The 24,265-nt window shown below is 32.2% G+C and overlaps 2 protein-coding genes across 2 annotated transcripts; both read left to right on the top strand.

Moving 5' to 3' along the window:
* Positions 1-11,122: 11,122 nt before the first annotated feature.
* LOC139887395 (12-oxophytodienoate reductase 1-like) lies at positions 11,123-12,843 on the top strand. Its single transcript, XM_071870646.1, has 3 exons — positions 11,123-11,319; positions 11,441-11,581; positions 11,826-12,843. Exons 1-3 carry the CDS (start codon positions 11,258-11,260, stop codon positions 11,986-11,988), a joined length of 366 nt encoding a protein of 121 aa, XP_071726747.1. The 5' UTR covers positions 11,123-11,257; the 3' UTR covers positions 11,989-12,843.
* Positions 12,844-17,631: 4,788 nt separating this feature from the next.
* LOC139887242 (putative 12-oxophytodienoate reductase 11) lies at positions 17,632-21,177 on the top strand. Its single transcript, XM_071870642.1, has 5 exons — positions 17,632-17,821; positions 17,943-18,083; positions 18,328-18,458; positions 20,084-20,245; positions 20,452-21,177. The coding sequence occupies exons 1-5, from the start codon at positions 17,760-17,762 to the stop codon at positions 21,039-21,041; spliced, it is 1,086 nt and encodes a 361-aa protein (XP_071726743.1). The 5' UTR covers positions 17,632-17,759; the 3' UTR covers positions 21,042-21,177.
* Positions 21,178-24,265: the final 3,088 nt, after the last annotated feature.

Genomic DNA, 24,265 nt, shown 5'->3' with positions numbered 1-24,265 from the left:
AAAGTTAATGGAAAAAGTCGGGTTATTACATTACCTACCCGTTAAAGAAAATTTCGTCCAGAAATTTTGGTTGGTGCGATTAAACGATATTTAGGAAACAAGTGAGGATTGGAATGTTCGTCTTGACATAGTAAGATCGAGCATCTTGTAGTTAAGTATGAAAGTTGAGCAAAATGAGATCATATTTCTTTGATGACGAATACCTTTGAATAAACTGTTCGGAGTGCAAGTATGATATGACAAATATGAAAAGGAAATTACATGTGACTCAAATGTTGTCACATATAGAGTATCAGTATATTCAGATGTCAGTAGAGAAAATAAAGGAATCATGTAACATGGTACATGGTGAAGATAAGGTTGATCAAGTTTTACCCCCATCACATTCCATTAGAACTTCCGCATGACTTACTGTAATATAATTACGTCGATCAACTGTCATTATATTACACTAACTCATTCTTCCATTCCAATACTACTCCAAAATATTTATGGATATAAAACAAGTGTCGTTTTCCAGAATTTATAAATCAAAATAATTTCAAAAAGGGGTGTACTAAAAATAGTACGAGAATATAATATTAATTAATAATATTGAAAGGGTAATGACATAAGAATATCTTTGAAACTATTGAGAATCTTCGTGAGTCAGAAAAGACTTCTTCCGATTCACAATTTGAGATGTCCGAAATTTCTGAATCGAAGCACATAAGCACATAACACAAATGGTATCTATAAAATTATATAAGTAATAACTCACGTAGGAATGTCGAGAATTTTGAAAGTCCTGAATGACGCTTCTTGGATTTTCAATAACCGGGGTGTCGAAAATGAACTCGCTTGAGCAGGAGAAGGCTTGTAATCAAAAGGAGAAATAGTTTCTCACCAATAGTAATAATAATATTATATTAATGTCAGAATATGAACATAATCACATATAAGTATAACGACACAGTTCTAGACTAGATCACTAATGTATCCTAACGGTCCAGGTTAGACACATTAATGCACCTAATTCCCTAGAACTAACGCTCTGATACCACTGTAACGACCCGCCAAAATTGCTATTGACACAGTACGCTATTCACCGGTTTCATTGCGAGGTATTGACCTCTATATGATACGTTTTGTAAACATTGCATTCTTTTGAAAAGGGCACATCATAAATAATATCTAAATCCAAGGTTTTTGACATCTGATAATTTCTACATATAGACAATCACCGTAAATAATAGTTTACAATAATACATCCGTTGACAATGCAGTCAAAAATAAGATACATGGTGATGATTTTGTGAATGCAAAATTTTCTCGAATAAAGCATGTATAACTCCATGCAAATAGCTTGTATAACGTATAAGCAAATAGCGGAAGACTTCTAGAGACCTGAGAATAAACATGCTAAAAGTGTCAACACAAAGGTTGGAGAGTTCGTTGTTTTAATATTGCGCATAATCTGTATATAAAGGTGGACCACAAGATTTCAGTTGTTTCATCCAGAAACGTTTATCAAAATATTCTACAAGATTGAGCACCCTGGTAACTAAACCTTAACGTATATATAATAAGTACCCCTGTTTTAACATACATGCAAACAACATGTACAATACATGCAAACCAACGTGTACTAAAATCAAATAGTATACGTCTGTTTTATAGTTCAGGCTAGGGTTTCTATACCTGGAACAGACGGGGATGTCAAGCCCTATGGATCCATATATAACTACTCGCACCCACCAGTTCTTATAACCGGCAGTTACTAGTTACCAAAGCTAAGGGATTTTTGGTTCTAACTCAGTGTAGAATTTAGTATGTACTTGTGTCCATTGCATTTAAAATAAAGTGCATGTATTCTCAGCCCAAAAATATAAATTGCAAAAGCAATTAAAAAGGGAACATATGAAACTCACCTTGAGTCCTCAGATATGTATTACGAAAACAAAGTAATTTCGGATGATTATGACCGTGTAATGAAACCTAGACATAACATTGTATGATCATATAAGTCTATCTTAAAAAGATATTGATCCCTTGTATGTGTTGTCCAAATGCTCAGTCCAACTCGATTAGGTGGTAAATGTCAACACATAGTCAACAAGTTCGTGCAAGTCAACAAAAGTCAAACTTGGTTAAAGTCAAACACATCAATAGGTCATGCAATCATGGTCAATGAGTCAACCCTAGGTCAATTAACAAGTTTTTAGATCACAGTTTGTTGTTTAAGTGTTTACTAGTTAGCTCGTCATAACGTGTTTAAAACATGCATGCAATTCAACAAGCATAATTCACAAATTATAAAGCATGACAATAGTGTTCACTCTAGATCAGAAGAGAATATTATAAGCTTTCTAAAAAGTCTAGCCATGTCCTCAAATAATTTCTATAACTCAAGTTACAAGTAATTGTTACCACTTCATTTTCAGCACGTGCAACAGTTTTATTTTATTTCTCATTTATTCTAGGAAAACGCAATTGACACAAGGCCAGTGGGGTACAACCAAAAACATCCCAAAGTTTAAGTGGTAAAATTATCTAAGCTTTTTGTTTTGCCAAATGGTACAGTTTTGTAATTAAAGTCGGATATTCTGATTTGGACAGAATCTAGGCATAGCAAAAGTTAGCTCATGTAGCTCACAATGCATCAGGTTTCACAAGTTGAGATGCAAATGTAAATTGTTTGTTATCATCCAAATATTAACATATCAGAAGGCCAAGTCTCAAAACAACTCCTATTTTATGTTAATCCATTTTAGGTGCACACGATACAGATTCGTTCTTATTCAGGTAGTCATTTTCGGGCGCAATTATCTAAACATCTAGGAACAATTAATATGCATAATCTATATGAAAAGTGAAGTACAAATCATGTATTTTCCAAAAATCAATAGATTATATCCCAGAAGTTAATTTAAAATGGTCGTTTGTTTCAGTTTTAGGTGTTGATCAACAAAGTAGTCGCAAACAATCAATCTAGCATAACATGAGCATTATAAATCCAATTAACATGATATCTTAGTCTAATTTGAGTGGATTTTAATTATCTTTCAGTTGGTAAACATTTCACATTCTCAATCACAACGTATTTTACTCAGAAAATTCGTATTCAACGCATAACCATGTCAAAACTTCAAATACGCACAACGGGAGCAATTCTTAACGAAATCAAGTGATTCTTGAGAGCAAAGTTATTAATTTTTCAAGAGCATTTCAAATATATATAATTACGTTAATGATTTACAGTAGAAATTTCAATTATGGTCAGACCTAAAAACGAATCTCTATAACAATGCATACGCGAGTAAATCGAGCAATCAAATACATTTAATTGGTCAAGGACATGAGCTCTAACAACATCCACCATGATTAATTGTAAAAATACAGAAATTAATAATTAGGGTTATAGGAATCTTACCACCAATTAAGCAATTAGTTACTCCAAAACGTAGAGGGAAAGCTGGAGAACGTTTTCTCAAAGGAACACAAGCAAACGAGCAATTTTTGATGGCTATTGAGAGGGATTAGATGATTAATGGTGACGATGTGGGTTCGATGATGGTGGGTTCGATGATGATCAAGGTGGTGGTGAATGAACCGGTGGTGATGGTTAGATGATGGTGGTTTGAGGTTGAATGGTTCTCGGTTACGCGATGGTGAGGATGATTCAATGAAGGTAGTCATGGTGATGAATGATGAAGATGATGAAGGTGATGATTGGTGTTGTACGTTTGAACAACAGAAAACCCAAGTGGGTTTCGATGAAGATGATGATATTATGAATAAAAGGTGGTAGCCGGGTTTGGGTGATTTTGATTTGTGAACTGAATCAGATCAGTAGCCATGGTTTCGTGATGGTGGTGTGGTGTTTGTCAAGTAGCAGGGAGATGGTTTTGGGTGATTCTTAATCTTAGTCGAATAGCTGCAATCAAAAAGAGGGTTGCAGAAGAAAGAAATTTGAGCAACAACAATTTACGAAGGGAGTAGCAGTGAGTAGTAGGAAAAAAGTGGGATTGTATTTTGGGTGATAATTCAAGATGCATGAATATGTGTATATATATATAAATTATAAATTATAATGTAAAGTAGAAATAAAAGCAGTAAAATCTATTCTTACCTTTCTAATAATATTATTTCATATCTTAAAAACGTGCAGTAGCAATAATCACAGATGATAATTGAGGAAAAATGATGTTGATGGATTATTGAGAGTGGGTGATAAAAAAATTAAATAAAAGAAAAGAAATAAATTAGGATTCACAAAAATCCATTCCTTTTTAACTTGTTGGTCGACATAAAATGAGGTGGGGATTTGGTTGTGGTCTTTTGTTTTTTAGCGAAAGAAAAAGTCATGTAGTTTAATAAAGATGATGGGTTTGGTGATTGTGCATGCATATACGTATGTTAGAGAGTTAAGAGAAAACAAAAAAAAAATAATTATATAATGTGAAATTCAATTCTATCGTGCATGATACAATATTGACTAAGACTAAAGAGTATATCTCCCAATTATAATGCACTATTAGTTTTACAAATGGTAACAAGAACAGTAATATAGAGAAGATGAAAGGGATATACGAGGGTACTTGTGTTTGACAAAGAAATAAAGTAGAGATGGAATAATACATTTTATCCCAAAATTCATGAAACAAATAGGTTAAGACAATAATAATAAAGGTGCTTTTGGTGATAGAGTCGACAAAACAAAATAGATTAGATATAGTGGGGATATGATTGGTAATCTTCTCTTGTTTATTATGCATGTATGTTATATATAATAAGTTAATTAGTAGGATGTAAAGGAAAAACAAAAACAGGATCATAAGGCACTTGTATGTGGGGTACCGATTGAAGAAAAAATATATATATATATAGTACAAGCAAGTAGTAGTCAGGAAAAGACATGCATTGGGTTCCATTCATTTGCATAACATAACAACTATATATATATATATATATATATATATATATATATATATATATATATATATATATATATACGTAATAAAATAATCTTAATAATAATAAAAACATATTAATAAAAAAAAACGTGTGAGATGACTTCATTGGTATATAATCTGCCGACAGTTTTAACACGTGCTTATATATCGTGATCGTGTTAATCAATAACGATTAAAAGTCTTCAGAAAAATCTCATATTTTAATATAGTATTAGTATAATCATTTTGGTCTTAACTCATGTAAAACAGGTCATAAAATGTTTGTCTGTTACCTATTCTTAGTCCCAAGTAATATGCACGGAGTATTAAATCTCAAAATAGGAAAGTAATTGTATTTTTAACAAACCCAATATTCACATAATTTATTTACGAACTAACATTTATTTTAAAGCCCCATAAATATTATACATGTTTAGTTAATATTAATATGGGTTATTATTATATCGCACAAAATGATAGTATAAAATGAGGTGGTGACAAAAATTATAATACGTTCGAAACTATGAGTAACTTAGACATATAATTTGTACGCATTAAATAAAAAAAATGTCAAATATAAATGATAGAAATTATGCCAAAAATTCTAAAGGTTAAACGTGGTATTAAATATTTGATTCGAAAAAAAAAATTGACGTGGAAAAATTATTAAATTTAACAAATGGTTGTTAAGTTTTTAATGGAAAGTTAATCGAAAAAGTCGAGTTATTACAAATCATGATGCCGATTTTATAGTAGCATTTCATTGAGTAGTATTTTTTATTTTTTAATGGTTTCTAAAGTTTCGTAAAGTAGTTATCTACATATATATTAAACAAATAAATTAGGTTACACATAAGAAGTTAGCATCATTTAATTTTATTTGGTTTGACTCTTTTAATTGTCGAGTAAGCAACCGTTATCGTTAAATTCTGGCTCCGCCCTTGAAAGCAAATACAACACTATTACATATTTAATAGATGTAATAGGTGATGGGTAATAGGTGATGAAGCAACTCTCTTGCAATCACTTGTTTATATTTATTATTATCATCACAATAAATTATCTGAAAGATATTGTGTTCAACATTTATCAAAATAATTGACAATCGTCACAGAAGAATAACATTTTTATTACTACGGAGTAAAAATATAGTAGAACTTGACATCATATGTGTCATAATGTAGTGGTCGTAAGTGTTTTTTTTTCCTTTTCCTTTTATTAATACACTACAAGAAAATGATGAATTAGAGACGACACATTTAAGGATGACATCACGTCGTCCCCAAAAGAAAGGAAAACGATAAAAAATGTCCCAGCTTTTTCTGAGACGTTTGACCAGTTTTTTTGGGACGACATTTAGGGACGACATGTCGTCCCCAAAGAAATTATCTTTTTTTATTTATTTTATTTGGTCAACAACTGGCTCCAAAAAGCGAAAAAAAATCCCGCCAAATGTTTAGGGACGACATGTCGTCCCTAAAAGTCGTCCCAAGAAAAAAATTATTATTTAATTGTTTTTTGGTGCAGAAATATTTGGCTCCAAGAGTGAGAAAATTTCGCGCCGTTTTTTTGGGACGACATGTCGTCCCGAAAACTTTTATTGGGGACGACACTGAACTAGCGTTCCAATCGCATTTCTCTCTATTTAATTTTCGAAGATGAAGAAATGTATTTTAATTTCCGTCAATTAAACTGTTAAGTTTAGTTAAGTTTGGTATTATTAGTATCATTTTTATGTTGTATCGTTTGTGTTATTGTCATTTTCTAGTTTTCAAGTATTAATTGTATCGTTTTATAAGCTATGTTGAATGAAATTGTTAGATTATTTTTTCAGTTTACTATAGTTAACAATGGACAAACGACAAACATTCAATTGAATATTATACAAGTATTGTGAATTAAAACACTCTAAACAACACACATTAAATAAAGGTCATACAATGTTACTGAATTAAACACACACTTCAACGAAAATTATCAAATGTAATGATGAAATGTAATGACGGAATGTAATGGTGGAATGTAATGATGAAATGTAATGATGGAATGTGACGTTGATATGTGACGGTGGAATGTGGTGCTGCTATGTGACGGTGGATGTGGTGGTTATATGTGACGGTGGAATGTAATGCTGATATGTGACGGTGGAATGTGGTGGTGATATGTGATGGTAGAATGTAACGTTTGTAGCGACCCAACAAAATCGTCATTGACGGCGCCGTCTACTTAGGTCCCGTTACGTGGTCATAAGTCTTTAAAACAACGTTTGACCAAAAGTATGTCGCATTCATTTCAAAAGTAGAGATGTTCCAAGGTTTACAAAGTAGTTCGACAACTAGTTACGTTACAAAGTTTAAAGTACAATTGAAACATATGCGACACAATTTAAAAGTATCCAAAAGACGCTCCACGTATGCATATATACTCGACATCCAAGCAAGTATCAAAACTAATGAGCGGAAGCATGTATCACAAAACGTTCAAGGACCTGAGAAAAACATAGAAATCTGTCAACGAAAACATTGGTGAAATCATAGGTTTAAGTAAGTAAGTACAAGTGAACCACAAGATTTGTAACATTGATATAATAGTAATACATTCCAAAAGTTAATATTCACGAGCACCCAATTATCAATGCTTAACATTCCTTCCATAGAACCCCATCACAATAGTGTTAGAACATACACTGTTTCTCGAAAATATATTTCATTCGTAGACGGTAGCGAACCGCCTGAATGAGGGTTTGTCAAACCCATATGGATCCATACAACATAAGTTCTCGCTTACACCCGGCAAGTGTAACTAATGATAATCGAATTGAGGATTTTGTTCTAAACTCGTATGTAGAATGTTTGTTTTCCTGTACTTGTGTTCACTTAGTTAAAAAGTAACGTTTATGTTTTCTCATCCCAAATGTAAGTTCAAAAGAGTAAAAGTGGGACTATGATCTCACCTTGATTGCACGTATGTAAAAGTACTTCAACAAGTAAACGTGTGCAAGAACGAATGCTAGTCTTGACCTAAACAAATAGGTTTGTATCAATATCGGTAAACACGGTCGGTCAAAGTGTTCAATTAGTCATATGGCTCGTTACGACTCGATTACTATAGCATGTGAGTCAAATTGTCACGTTTCATGCAAGATACAAGTATAAAAGTAATGGTGGAATGTGACGTTGATATGTGACGGTGGAATACGACGTTGATATGTGACGGTGGAATTAATATGTGATAGTGGAATGTGGTGGTGATATGTGATGGTGGAATGTAACATTGATACGTGATGGTGGAACGTGACGGTGGAATGTAACAGCGAAAAGTAATGGTGGAATGTGACGTTGATACGTGATGGTGGAATGTAACGTTGATATGTGATGGTGGAATGTGGTGGTAATTTGTGACGGTGAAATATAACGGTGAATGCGACGTTGCTATATTGATATAAATGATATATATATATATATATATATATATATATATATATATATATATATATATATATATATATATATATATATATATATATATATATATATATATATATATATATATATATATATATATATATATATATATATATATAAATAAATAATTAAACATAAAATTTATTTTAAAGAATATATCTTTATAAGCATAAGCAGATATATAATTAAATATTAATTTTACATAAATAAATATTTATATAAGTAAATATAAATAAGTATTTATATAAATAAATATTAATTATAAATATTTATATAATTAAATATAAATATTTATATAATTAAATATAAATAAATATTGTATATAAGTAAATATAAGTAAATATTTATTTTATACAATATTTAAAAGTAAATTTAATAATTAAAATAATTTATAATTAATTTATATAAGTAAATAAAATAAATAGAGTTTTTAAATAAAGGTAAATAATTATTTGAAAATTTCACGAAATTTCTGGCGCTAGATCAATTTTCATTTCCCTCCAGATACATTAGGGACGATATGTCGTCCCTAATTGTCGTCCCCAAAGAAAAAAGACAGCAGTATACTCCAGATCCACCATTTTATTTAGTCACTTTACCAAAAATAAATCCTCCGATACCTCCGGCGATTTTGAGCTATTTTCGGCGATTTAAAGCTATTTCACACCAAATCCAACCTAATGTTCACTCCTAAAACACTAACAAAGGTATCTTCTTCATTTATATTTTGAAAATTAAAGTTTGGTGCATTGGGTTATATATATTAAATCCGAATATTGGGGTTATTTTTGGAAGATTGTTGTGTGTGATTATGTTTAGACTTATGATTTTCATGCTTAGTTTGTTATTTTGCTTATGTTTGTTGATTCCTTGATTATATTTGGTCCTTAAATCCGAATTTTGTTAGTAAAGTGATGGGTTTGGTGATGAAAATGTCAAGAACATTTTTCATTATATATTAATTCCGAATTAATATTTTTTTTTTGGGATTTATAGTTAAATAAACTCTAAAAATTATATATAATTTAAAGAATAATTAATAGCTAAGTAACAGTTGATAATGAATTTTGTTAATGTAACGCTACTTCTATTTTCTAAATTTGAGATACTGTATTGGAAACATTTTGTAAAGAGTGAAGGACTGAGGATTACATTCGTCCGGTACTAACGTGTACAGAAACTACAAATTAGCAGTAAAATGGTAAGTTACTCTTTCTCTCGGCTGCACTTTTAGCACACCTCTTTAACACTAAATGACTAGACTTTTGTTGTTTTTTTTTCTCTGTGTTTGTAATATTCAACAGGCATTATGGAAGTAATTCGATCAACTTAATACTTGCAAGTGGAACAAGTAAGAAATGTTACTTTCAAACACAATTCATTTCAACTGACATTGTTATTGTGTTGCAACTAATTTATGGTTTAAATGGTTAGTTTATGTTCAATACATGCTTATCAAACTCAGGTTTTGTAGATTATTAACAAAGACCTGTTGAAATGGCGTGGTGTAGGTTTTGTATTGCTTGGATTATGTATTGCTTTATGATTGACCATTGGAAAAAAAATTATTCATCACTTGTGTATCATGTAAAGTGGCAACCATTTGTGTATACTCTATAAGCATTGTTACAAAACTAGATGGAACTAACTTGAAAACTAATGGAAGTGTATATAAATTTCATATTAAATGCATTCATTATCACTGTATAATTAAAGTGTGTAGGAAAAGGTTGAGGTTCTTATATCAGTTCCCTTAATTTTATGATATTTGTTTGATTTAAAGTATAGATTCATGTTTGATGTGGTTCGTGTTCGTGTGTGTGGATTTAGTTTTGAAGTTTCGGGTTCGGGTGACCGTGAAATTCATGATGAGGGTAACATCGACTCCGTTGAAGATGATGACGGTGAAGATGATGACGGTAATTATGAAGATGAAGATCAAGATGATGCGGGTGAAGAAGAAAATGATGGGTAAGTATGCAGTTTGACTTGTTTGCTACTTGGATAATGTTTAATGTTATGGTTGTAAACTCGGATTTGTTATTTCGGATTTGTTAACTTTTTAGATTTGTAACTTTTGGATTTGTAAACTCGGTTGTAAACTTTTAATGTTATGGTTATGGTTGTGTTTATGTTATGGTTGGTTATTTTGTTGCGCGTACAGTAGGTTTAGATTATATTGAATTGGCCCGTTTTACGGATGGTACGTACAGCAGAATTAAATCTGCAAAAATACTTCCAGTACCTTTTAGGGACGATACGTACAGCAGAATTAAATCTGCAAAAATACTTCCAGTACCTTTGTCGTCCCTAAAGGTCGTCCCCGTCATATTTTCGCATTTTATTTAATAAATAAATATTTATATCATTATTTTATTATTATTTCTTTAGAGACGACATGTTGTCTCTAAAAGTCGTCTGGAATTGGCTCATTCGTTTGACAACAGAAAGTCAAAGTGGGGCCCACTGTCGTCTCTAAAGAAATTGCTGTCGTTGCAAAAGAGTTTTAGCGACAGAGTATCCGGGACGACATAATAGGGACGACATCTTTAGGGACGACATGTCGTCTCTAATTTCAGTTTAATGTCGTCCCTAAAGTCCGATTTCTTGTAGTGATATCAAATCAAGTGAGATATATACAACATGCTAGGGAGTATTATTTACGGTATCATTTATTTATCATAATTCTAATTCTAATTCATAAAACATATAATGCGTCGCCTATCGACTTTGAAGAACTATGACACTAATTAACTAAACATAAAATATTTTATAATTTATACGAGTAATTAAGAGACTCCAAGAGTCTCTATAAATAAAAAATCTTAGAAAGTACTACTTGCAATTTCACATAGATCAATGGCACCTACGATTCCTCTTCTTTCTCCCTACCAAATGGGCAAGTTTAATCTTTCCCATAGGCAAGTTCATTTTGATTCACTTTTTCATCTCATTGTATGAACAAAACACAATTCATATCCATATTCATAAATATTTTGTTTTCAGTATGTATTTTAAACTCACGAGTGTACAAAATTATAGGGTTGTACTTGCACCGCTGACAAGAGACAGATCATACGACAATTTACCACAACCACATGCCGCTTTGTACTACTCTCAAAGAGCGACCGAAGGTGGCCTTCTTATCACAGAAGCAACTGGGATCTCAAACACCGCTCAAGGGTAAGTAAGAACGACTTTTGTTGATTTTGATGCTTGAATAATGAATTGAGATTGATACTATCGTCTTGGTGCGGATCCTGTGTAAAGCAAACAATTTCCGATGACCGGAATTTTCAAATGTTTAAAAGTTCAACGTTTTAAACTATTGGATTAAATTTTTCTTTAAAATTATAACGTTTTACCCGTCGGGAAAAAAATTCTTAATTCTACCACTCCTATTGGTCGAATATGAACTATATAAAAGGTACCCGGATACACCCGGAATTTGGACTAAAGAGCAAGTGGAAGCATGGAAACCGATTGTGAATGCTGTCCACGAGAAGGGTAGTGTATTCTTTTGTCAAATTTGGCACGTAGGCCGTCTATCAAACTATGGTATGTTATGCATATATACGTTTTCACATTAGTTTCAAATATTATTCCGTAAATTTTGCTATATAATGTATAAAATAAAATAAAAAGTTTTTTATATTTTTGTAAGATTATTATTATTTGGTTAGCTAGTTAGAGACTTCAACAATCAATAATTGAGATGGAAACAATTATCCTATCCCGTCAACGCGGTGACAAAAAGAGAGCCAGATTTTATTTTTTCCTTTTAGAAAGGCCGCATCTTTAATTATTGGGTAGGGTCTTATTTTCTTAAGATACTGTATCATTTAGTAGTTAGCGGCTTGATTCTACTGGATATGTATTACTACATATTCTCTTTCCTAGGGATGACGCCGCAGGTAACGGGCACGGGTTCTATATACCCGCGACCCGCCCGTCGGGTTGTTTTTTTGCTTGTTGAGACCCGTTACCCGCCCGCGGGTAAAAAATCTTCGCCCATGCCCGTGACCGGCGGGTACCCATGATCCGCGGGTAAATTCACGGGTAATAATAATATACAACTTCGTTAAATTTCTTTTTAAAAAGCTAGATAATTTTATTAATTAGGAACTATATGTACAAGCTACATGTGTAAAATGACGTGTAAATCAAGTTTTTTACTTATATGTAATATTATATTTTTAATCATTATTGTATTATAAGGAAAATCATTGTTAAATTTGATAATTGTATGTATAAACTCGCGGGTAAATTAAAAAAAGTCTCATGAATTAGCGGATCGGGTTTTACCCGTGACGGGTAGTATGTACCCGCGACCCGCCCGCGACCCGCCCGCGACCCGTTGGCGGGTATATTTTTTTACCCGTACCCGTACCCGCGGGTAGGATTTAATGATTTTACCCGCCCATCACGGATCGGTTACCCGCGGGTCACGGGTCCCCAAAGAAATTATCTTTTTTTATTTATTTTATTTGGTCAACAACTGGCTCCAAAAAGCGAAAAAAATCCCGCCAAATGTTTAGGGACGACATGTCGTCCCTAAAAGTCGTCCCAAGAAAAAAATTATTATTTAATTGTTTTTTGGTGCAGAAATATTTGGCTCCAAGAGTGAGAAAATTTCGCGCCGTTTTTTTGGGACGACATGTCGTCCCGAAAACTTTTATTGGGGACGACACTGAACTAGCGTTCCAATCGCATTTCTCTCTATTTAATTTTCGAAGATGAAGAAATGTATTTTAATTTCCGTCAATTAAACTGTTAAGTTTAGTTAAGTTTGGTATTATTAGTATCATTTTTATGTTGTATCGTTTGTGTTATTGTCATTTTCTAGTTTTCAAGTATTAATTGTATCGTTTTATAAGCTATGTTGAATGAAATTGTTAGATTATTTTTTCAGTTTACTATAGTTAACAATGGACAAACGACAAACATTCAATTGAATATTATACAAGTATTGTGAATTAAAACACTCTAAACAACACACATTAAATAAAGGTCATACAATGTTACTGAATTAAACACACACTTCAACGAAAATTATCAAATGTAATGATGAAATGTAATGACGGAATGTAATGGTGGAATGTAATGATGAAATGTAATGATGGAATGTGACGTTGATATGTGACGGTGGAATGTGGTGCTGCTATGTGACGGTGGATGTGGTGGTTATATGTGACGGTGGAATGTAATGCTGATATGTGACGGTGGAATGTGGTGGTGATATGTGATGGTAGAATGTAACGTTTGTAGCGACCCAACAAAATCGTCATTGACGGCGCCGTCTACTTAGGTCCCGTTACGTGGTCATAAGTCTTTAAAACAACGTTTGACCAAAAGTATGTCGCATTCATTTCAAAAGTAGAGATGTTCCAAGGTTTACAAAGTAGTTCGACAACTAGTTACGTTACAAAGTTTAAAGTACAATTGAAACATATGCGACACAATTTAAAAGTATCCAAAAGACGCTCCACGTATGCATATATACTCGACATCCAAGCAAGTATCAAAACTAATGAGCGGAAGCATGTATCACAAAACGTTCAAGGACCTGAGAAAAACATAGAAATCTGTCAACGAAAACATTGGTGAAATCATAGGTTTAAGTAAGTAAGTACAAGTGAACCACAAGATTTGTAACATTGATATAATAGTAATACATTCCAAAAGTTAATATTCACGAGCACCCAATTATCAATGCTTAACATTCCTTCCATAGAACCCCATCACAATAGTGTTAGAACATACACTGTTTCTCGAAAATATATTTCATTCGTAGACGGTAGCGAACCGCCTGAATGAGGGTTTGTCAAACCCATATGGATCCATACAACATAAGTTCTCGCTTACACCCGGCAAGTGTAACTAATGATAATCGAATTGAGGATTTTGTTCTAAACTCGTATGTAGAATGTTTGTTTTCCTGTACTTGTGTTCACTTAGTTAAAAAGTAACGTTTATGTTTTCTCATCCCAAATGTAAGTTCAAAAGAGTAAAAGTGGGACTATGATCTCACCTTGATTGCACGTATGTAAAAGTACTTCAACAAGTAAACGTGTGCAAGAACGAATGCTAGTCTTGACCTAAACAAATAGGTTTGTATCAATATCGGTAAACACGGTCGGTCAAAGTGTTCAATTAGTCATATGGCTCGTTACGACTCGATTACTATAGCATGTGAGTCAAATTGTCACGTTTCATGCAAGATACAAGTATAAAAGTAATGGTGGAATGTGACGTTGATATGTGACGGTGGAATACGACGTTGATATGTGACGGTGGAATTAATATGTGATAGTGGAATGTGGTGGTGATATGTGATGGTGGAATGTAACATTGATACGTGATGGTGGAATGTGACGGTGGAATGTAACAGCGAAAAGTAATGGTGGAATGTGACGTTGATACGTGATGGTGGAATGTAACGTTGATATGTGATGGTGGAATGTGGTGGTAATTTGTGACGGTGAAATATAACGGTGAATGCGACGTTGCTATATTGATATAAATGATATATATATATATATATATATATATATATATATATATATATATATATATATATATATATATATATATATATATATATATATATATATATATATAAATAAATAATTAAACATAAAATTTATTTTAAAGAATATATCTTTATAAGCATAAGCAGATATATAATTAAATATTAATTTTACATAAATAAATATTTATATAAGTAAATATAAATAAGTATTTATATAAATAAATATTAATTATAAATATTTATATAATTAAATATAAATATTTATATAATTAAATATAAATAAATATTGTATATAAGTAAATATAAGTAAATATTTATTTTATACAATATTTAAAAGTAAATTTAATAATTAAAATAATTTATAATTAATTTATATAAGTAAATAAAATAAATAGAGTTTTTAAATAAAGGTAAATAATTATTTGAAAATTTCACGAAATTTCTGGCGCTAGATCAATTTTCATTTCCCTCCAGATACATTAGGGACGATATGTCGTCCCTAATTGTCGTCCCCAAAGAAAAAAGACAGCAGTATACTCCAGATCCACCATTTTATTTAGTCACTTTACCAAAAATAAATCCTCCGATACCTCCGGCGATTTTGAGCTATTTTCGGCGATTTAAAGCTATTTCACACCAAATCCAACCTAATGTTCACTCCTAAAACACTAACAAAGGTATCTTCTTCATTTATATTTTGAAAATTAAAGTTTGGTGCATTGGGTTATATATATTAAATCCGAATATTGGGGTTATTTTTGGAAGATTGTTGTGTGTGATTATGTTTAGACTTATGATTTTCATGCTTAGTTTGTTATTTTGCTTATGTTTGTTGATTCCTTGATTATATTTGGTCCTTAAATCCGAATTTTGTTAGTAAAGTGATGGGTTTGGTGATGAAAATGTCAAGAACATTTTTCATTATATATTAATTCCGAATTAATATTTTTTTTTTGGGATTTATAGTTAAATAAACTCTAAAAATTATATATAATTTAAAGAATAATTAATAGCTAAGTAACAGTTGATAATGAATTTTGTTAATGTAACGCTACTTCTATTTTCTAAATTTGAGATACTGTATTGGAAACATTTTGTAAAGAGTGAAGGACTGAGGATTACATTCGTCCGGTACTAACGTGTACAGAAACTACAAATTAGCAGTAAAATGGTAAGTTACTCTTTCTCTCGGCTGCACTTTTAGCACACCTCTTTAACACTAAATGACTAGACTTTTGTTGTTTTTTTTTCTCTGTGTTTGTAATATTCAACAGGCATTATGGAAGTAATTCGATCAACTTAATACTTGCAAGTGGAACAAGTAAGAAATGTTACTTTCAAACACAATTCATTTCAACTGACATTGTTATTGTGTTGCAACTAATTTATGGTTTAAATGGTTAGTTTATGTTCAATACATGCTTATCAAACTCAGGTTTTGTAGATTATTAACAAAGACCTGTTGAAATGGCGTGGTGTAGGTTTTGTATTGCTTGGATTATGTATTGCTTTATGATTGACCATTGGAAAAAAAATTATTCATCACTTGTGTATCATGTAAAGTGGCAACCATTTGTGTATACTCTATAAGCATTGTTACAAAACTAGATGGAACTAACTTGAAAACTAATGGAAGTGTATATAAATTTCATATTAAATGCATTCATTATCACTGTATAATTAAAGTGTGTAGGAAAAGGTTGAGGTTCTTATATCAGTTCCCTTAATTTTATGATATTTGTTTGATTTAAAGTATAGATTCATGTTTGATGTGGTTCGTGTTCGTGTGTGTGGATTTAGTTTTGAAGTTTCGGGTTCGGGTGACCGTGAAATTCATGATGAGGGTAACATCGACTCCGTTGAAGATGATGACGGTGAAGATGATGACGGTAATTATGAAGATGAAGATCAAGATGATGCGGGTGAAGAAGAAAATGATGGGTAAGTATGCAGTTTGACTTGTTTGCTACTTGGATAATGTTTAATGTTATGGTTGTAAACTCGGATTTGTTATTTCGGATTTGTTAACTTTTTAGATTTGTAACTTTTGGATTTGTAAACTCGGTTGTAAACTTTTAATGTTATGGTTATGGTTGTGTTTATGTTATGGTTGGTTATTTTGTTGCGCGTACAGTAGGTTTAGATTATATTGAATTGGCCCGTTTTACGGATGGTACGTACAGCAGAATTAAATCTGCAAAAATACTTCCAGTACCTTTTAGGGACGATACGTACAGCAGAATTAAATCTGCAAAAATACTTCCAGTACCTTTGTCGTCCCTAAAGGTCGTCCCCGTCATATTTTCGCATTTTATTTAATAAATAAATATTTATATCATTATTTTATTATTATTTCTTTAGAGACGACATGTTGTCTCTAAAAGTCGTCTGGAATTGGCTCATTCGTTTGACAACAGAAAGTCAAAGTGGGGCCCACTGTCGTCTCTAAAGAAATTGCTGTCGTTGCAAAAGAGTTTTAGCGACAGAGTATCCGGGACGACATAATAGGGACGACATCTTTAGGGACGACATGTCGTCTCTAATTTCAGTTTAATGTCGTCCCTAAAGTCCGATTTCTTGTAGTGATATCAAATCAAGTGAGATATATACAACATGCTAGGGAGTATTATTTACGGTATCATTTATTTATCATAATTCTAATTCTAATTCATAAAACATATAATGCGTCGCCTATCGACTTTGAAGAACTATGACACTAATTAACTAAACATAAAATATTTTATAATTTATACGAGTAATTAAGAGACTCCAAGAGTCTCTATAAATAAAAAATCTTAGAAAGTACTACTTGCAATTTCACATAGATCAATGGCACCTACGATTCCTCTTCTTTCTCCCTACCAAATGGGCAAGTTTAATCTTTCCCATAGGCAAGTTCATTTTGATTCACTTTTTCATCTCATTGTATGAACAAAACACAATTCATATCCATATTCATAAATATTTTGTTTTCAGTATGTATTTTAAACTCACGAGTGTACAAAATTATAGGGTTGTACTTGCACCGCTGACAAGAGACAGATCATACGACAATTTACCACAACCACATGCCGCTTTGTACTACTCTCAAAGAGCGACCGAAGGTGGCCTTCTTATCACAGAAGCAACTGGGATCTCAAACACCGCTCAAGGGTAAGTAAGAACGACTTTTGTTGATTTTGATGCTTGAATAATGAATTGAGATTGATACTATCGTCTTGGTGCGGATCCTGTGTAAAGCAAACAATTTCCGATGACCGGAATTTTCAAATGTTTAAAAGTTCAACGTTTTAAACTATTGGATTAAATTTTTCTTTAAAATTATAACGTTTTACCCGTCGGGAAAAAAATTCTTAATTCTACCACTCCTATTGGTCGAATATGAACTATATAAAAGGTACCCGGATACACCCGGAATTTGGACTAAAGAGCAAGTGGAAGCATGGAAACCGATTGTGAATGCTGTCCACGAGAAGGGTAGTGTATTCTTTTGTCAAATTTGGCACGTAGGCCGTCTATCAAACTATGGTATGTTATGCATATATACGTTTTCACATTAGTTTCAAATATTATTCCGTAAATTTTGCTATATAATGTATAAAATAAAATAAAAAGTTTTTTATATTTTTGTAAGATTATTATTATTTGGTTAGCTAGTTAGAGACTTCAACAATCAATAATTGAGATGGAAACAATTATCCTATCCCGTCAACGCGGTGACAAAAAGAGAGCCAGATTTTATTTTTTCCTTTTAGAAAGGCCGCATCTTTAATTATTGGGTAGGGTCTTATTTTCTTAAGATACTGTATCATTTAGTAGTTAGCGGCTTGATTCTACTGGATATGTATTACTACATATTCTCTTTCCTAGGGATGACGCCGCAGGTAACGGGCACGGGTTCTATATACCCGCGACCCGCCCGTCGGGTTGTTTTTTTGCTTGTTGAGACCCGTTACCCGCCCGCGGGTAAAAAATCTTCGCCCATGCCCGTGACCGGCGGGTACCCATGATCCGCGGGTAAATTCACGGGTAATAATAATATACAACTTCGTTAAATTTCTTTTTAAAAAGCTAGATAATTTTATTAATTAGGAACTATATGTACAAGCTACATGTGTAAAATGACGTGTAAATCAAGTTTTTTACTTATATGTAATATTATATTTTTAATCATTATTGTATTATAAGGAAAATCATTGTTAAATTTGATAATTGTATGTATAAACTCGCGGGTAAATTAAAAAAAGTCTCATGAATTAGCGGATCGGGTTTTACCCGTGACGGGTAGTATGTACACGCGACCCGCCCGCGACCCGCCCGCGACCCGTTGGCGGGTATATTTTTTTACCCGTACCCGTACCCGCGGGTAGGATTTAATGATTTTACCCGCCCATCACGGATCGGTTACCCGCGGGTCACGGGTTTTTTCTCGCCCATTGCCATCCCTACTCTTTAATAGTCACTATTTTATTTTCGGTTGTTTCAAATTAATAGTCTACTTCTATATATAGATAAAAATAATAAATTAAAGTTTTATTCTTAATGTATGTGGATATGATTAAAAGAGAGAGAAAAAGTAAAGTTTAATGAGCATGCATGTTAAAAGTGCAATTCGAATCGAGTTTAAACAAGCTTAAGTCCAAACTTGAAGATGTTTTGAAGACCGTTGAGTAACTAAGCTCTAACTCGAACTTTTATAATGAGCGTAAAAAAGCTCACACGTCTAAACAGATTTTTTATTTATCTATATTAATTATAGTTATAATTATAATTATAATAATAACTATGATATATAAACAACTTGAGTTAGAACTTGAGCAAAACTAAGCGAGCCGAGTTATAGGTTAATACGAGCTGAGGTGGAGCTCTTTAAATTTTAAACGAACTGACCTCGAGCTCATTAAACTTTAAACAAATTGTTCTCGAGTTTAATCAAACTCGAGTCGACTTCGCTCGATTACATCCCTAACTATAAAAATTTCATTAAAGTATATAATTGGTTATAGGGTGAGTGATACTATACTATAATTATATACTATAATTATATAAATACAGGTGATTATATTTCAATTGAATATTTTGTGTTATACTTAATTCTTTCAGTGTCGATTATGCTTGTAATATAATTATATAAAATGGTTATTCAAACTTAGGATACCAACCCAATGGTGAAGCTCCGATATCATCCAGTGACAAAGAAATGACACCGGGCCTAGCCGGAGGAGATTGGTCTCCCCCTCGAAGACTAAGGACCGACGAAATCCCATCCCTAATCAACGACTTTAGGCTAGCTGCGCGCAATGCCATTGATGCAGGTAAGTTTAAATCTCAAGTAGGCATTATTATTTTTTGAGTGGTTATAAATCCATCATCAAAATTGACAAATTCACCAAATATATGCATTAACAAATTGGACAATACAATCAATTAATATAATTGTGGTGAATTTATTAATTTTGATGGTAGATATATCATCAGCTTTATTTTTTAGAATCGTAACATAAATCCCTTGAATCGATAGGTTTTGATGGGGTCGAGATCCATGGAGCTAACGGATACTTAATTGATCAATTTTTAAAAGACCAAGTGAACGACAGAACAGATGAATATGGTGGAACCATAGAAAACAGGTGTCGTTTCGCCTTAGAAATTGTAGAAGTAGTGGCAAATGAGATCGGAGCCGACAAAGTTGGTATAAGGGTATCCACATTCGCCGATTACATGGAGTGTGGTGATTCTAACCCAGAAGCCTTAGGACTTTACATGGCTAATGCACTTAATAAGTATCACATCCTTTATCTTCATGTAATTGAGCCAAGAATGGTACTGCACACGGGGCACATTTTCCAAACTCCATATAGTACTCTTCCGATGAAGAAAGCTTTCAATGGTACGTTTATTAGCGCGGGTGGTTATAAGAAAGATGATGGAAACAATGCTATAGCTGATGGCAAAGCAGATTTGGTTGCATACGGGCGGCTTTTCTTAGCGAACCCAGATTTGCCCAAACGGTTTGAATTTGGTGCCGAACTTAATAAGTATAACAGGGATACATTTTATACCCCTGATCCAATAGTTGGGTACACTGATTATCCATTTCTTGAAGTGTGATAAGATGAAATTTATATAATGATACTATTGTACGTGCAAGTGTTTTGAATAAAATGACATGATTAAATGCCAATAATAAAGTATGAACTCTTAAGAACTAAGTGAACTATATAGAAGTTCATGAGAATAATGTATTTATATGTTTTTTTTTCTCTTTTTTGTTGTGTTAAGATATGTACCCCAAGATTATTTTGAATCAAAACTTGTGCAAATGTGAGATCATTTAATGTGATATATACATTAAGTAGGGGAATTCCTCTCGTTCGTTACCTCGAAAAACGGATCCTTATAATACCTAAAAAATGACATCATGACGAGATTAGCATAACATAGCCAATAATAAAAACAAGGTATGTTGGTCATTTCAACTGCTACACACAGTTGTTTTTAAGTTAATTAAGATAGATTATAATAATATTTAATGAAAAACAGTAAATAAACAGATAAAGTTAAGTTGCGGATGCAATATTTAGAACTGATTGTAAACCACATATAAAGTACAACTTCCTAAGATGAACTCTAAACTTCAATCAAAAGGGTAGCCTATATGATTTTCACTTAGGATCATGTTTTGAAGATTCTGGTCAAAACAATATGTCCACTCCCAACGTTAATCTTATGATTGAAATTACCTTCTAGATTGAATCCTAGGCTTATGAATAAAGTGACATACCTTAGAATGGTTCTAGCTTTTCTTAATCCTAGATAGTTTAACTTATAATGAGATCTCCACTTAATACCTAGTTAAGCTTCTGTAGAAATTATGTGCAAGGTACAACATATAACTATATGGCTAAGTTCATTTGAGCCTTCGGGGTCACACATATATACACGTAGACGTCAAAAGAAATATATATATGATTTATATATATTACTCAAGTAACGAAACAAATTAAAATAATTAGTTAATTAATTAAGTAATTAATTAATTTGAATTATTTAATTTAATTAAATGAAAATTTTAGTAACTTGATCAACAAGTTAGAAAATGGAATTGGAAATAAAATCCTACTTGTTTTTCTACTGAATTTGAGTCGGTTATGATATACTCCGTATTTACATATATGAAGTTTTTGGTGGAATATTAAAAAGACGTGTATCCTTAAGTCGGTGTATATATATTAAGTAATATATATATTGATCTTAAGGTCGTTTCTTTTCGTAACGAAAACAGAGAAATAAATATTCTAAACTTTCATTGTTTATCACACAAAAAAAACCAAGTTCCCTTTTGTTCTCTACGAAAAAGAAACCCAGACATTCTGACTTGTTCTATTTGCCTAAGATACAAAACAAACAGAACTAAAATAGCTTGCACAAAATTTCTTGGTGCAAAAGACCAACACATGTTCTTTTCACGAGATCATACAGGGAGTATTTTTGATTATTTATTTATTGTAATAATTAGATTATTATAATAAGTTACTTGAGTTTGGACTAGTATCCATTAACGTTGCTTGAAAGTGTAGTGGACTATCCAAAGAGACGGTCATACTTTTGGTCGTAGGTTTCTCTTCATCAAAGGAGTTCGTTTCAACCTTCACGTGGACATCAATTCAGAAAGGTATACCGTTAACTCCACTTTGTGAATTTATATAGCTAGACAATTATTAATAGTGTAACTGGATCTCTATGGGATTGATTAATCGTGTGCATGTTTTATTAATTAAATGATTATTTAATTATGTGAATGTTTTATAAAATAATAAAAGATTATTATTTTAACTATCCGCTGCGTTAATCAGATTTAAAAGTACATACGATTTTCTTTCAGTGGTATCATGAGCCGCTTTTACACCGTCTTAATTGTCGTGTGATTTCCTTAAATCTAGCTTTGTGGTGTATTGGTAAAAGTCAAAACCTTTATGGTTTTGAAAGTCAACTTTGTTGATTACCTCATGACGCACAAATAAGATCTGAAGAAATTCACTCTTTAAATTTTGAATTTAATAGTTATGGCTTGGATAATTGTTGGTTATTAATATTTAATTTGTTCCATGGTTATACACATGCATTATAACCATGGACAAGCCATATATAGGTTTAATAATGTTGTTATTAAATTGTGATTGCATACATAGCCCATAATGCCCCGACCAATGTATGATTGTTGTGATAGTTGGTTACGGCAATTTTATGCCATGTTGTTTTTGATTTATTTGGAGGCCAAAGAAGTCAGAGTTGTATTTTATTTATTTTCAATTTCATAGTATTGTATTTAGGTTTATTTCAAATTGTAAAAGTATTAGATTAATTGTATTTTTTGATTTTAAATAAATGTAACAAGATGAAGATTGAAGATAAAGATTCAACACGGAGTTGGCTTAGTAGATGGCGATTGGATCAAGTTAACAACGATGGTGTTCGACACGTTTTCACTTAGTTCTTGAATCAAGTGGGAGCTTTGATTGTCCTTAGTTTGACCTCTTGATCCCATGTCGGCTCATGGGATCAAGCATAGGATTTTTGAGCTAGGCTATGTATGTGTACGTATGCATGGTTGTGTTTTATTTTATGCATTTATATTTAATTGTTGATTATAATATATACTAAATGTTTTTGATGAAAACATCAAATGAAATCGGTAACGAGTTTTAAAGATTAAAATTGATGATTTTAGAAAGTTAAACTCTAACGAGTTTAAAGTTAAATATTTTTTGAAACTCGAATAATATATATGAGCGACATCTTTTAAAACTGTTTTAAAACGATACATGTTTGTGTATTTGTTATTTTTTTTATACTAGAAATTAAATAACAAACTGTACACATAATACACGATCGACATATATAATTGGTTAAAATGATTTTTAACAAATAGTGTAACGAATATTGTGTGCATGCATTATTCGTTAACACAAACATTTTCAAAATACCCGTCAAATTTAAGTCATGCCATCCAATGAGCTTGCAAACACTCCTTGTTATTTTTCTGATCTAGTGAGACTAGGCTGAATTATAGCCACGAGGTGGATTTTTCGATCTAGTGAGACTAGCGTGAATTTTCACTGTTTCCAAATTGGACGACTTAATCGTATTCACGGTGAGACTTGAGTTCGAGGCAAGGATGGGACAAACATGCCGGTAGATAATAGAAGTTTGTTGGACTACATATATCTCTAGGTCCCATAAAGATCTAAGAGTTACACTTGTAATGCAATTGGTACCCGCTACCTACCAATAGACTCCATAACTGCTAGCTGATCAACATATGTGGCTATGGA

Source organism: Rutidosis leptorrhynchoides, chromosome 1, assembly GCF_046630445.1.
Source record: "Rutidosis leptorrhynchoides isolate AG116_Rl617_1_P2 chromosome 1, CSIRO_AGI_Rlap_v1, whole genome shotgun sequence".
Taxonomy (NCBI): domain Eukaryota; kingdom Viridiplantae; phylum Streptophyta; class Magnoliopsida; order Asterales; family Asteraceae; genus Rutidosis; species Rutidosis leptorrhynchoides.
This window is presented reverse-complemented; position numbering and strand designations above follow the sequence as displayed.

What these genes read in the sequence shown, in the direction of transcription:
- LOC139887395 (XM_071870646.1), top strand. Translation starts at nt 11,258, where the DNA reads ATGGCACCTACGATTCCTCTTCTTTCTCCCTACCAAATGGGCAAGTTT. An exon ending in AAGTTTAATCTTTCCCATAG is followed by an intron (nt 11,320 to 11,440) that starts GCAAGTTCATTT and finishes ACAAAATTATAG; the next exon opens with GGTTGTACTTGCACCGCTGA. An exon ending in ATCTCAAACACCGCTCAAGG is followed by an intron (nt 11,582 to 11,825) that starts GTAAGTAAGAAC and finishes ACTATATAAAAG; the next exon opens with GTACCCGGATACACCCGGAA.
- LOC139887242 (XM_071870642.1), top strand. Translation starts at nt 17,760, where the DNA reads ATGGCACCTACGATTCCTCTTCTTTCTCCCTACCAAATGGGCAAGTTT. An exon ending in ATCTCAAACACCGCTCAAGG is followed by an intron (nt 18,084 to 18,327) that starts GTAAGTAAGAAC and finishes ACTATATAAAAG; the next exon opens with GTACCCGGATACACCCGGAA. An exon ending in AGGCCGTCTATCAAACTATG is followed by an intron (nt 18,459 to 20,083) that starts GTATGTTATGCA and finishes ATTCAAACTTAG; the next exon opens with GATACCAACCCAATGGTGAA.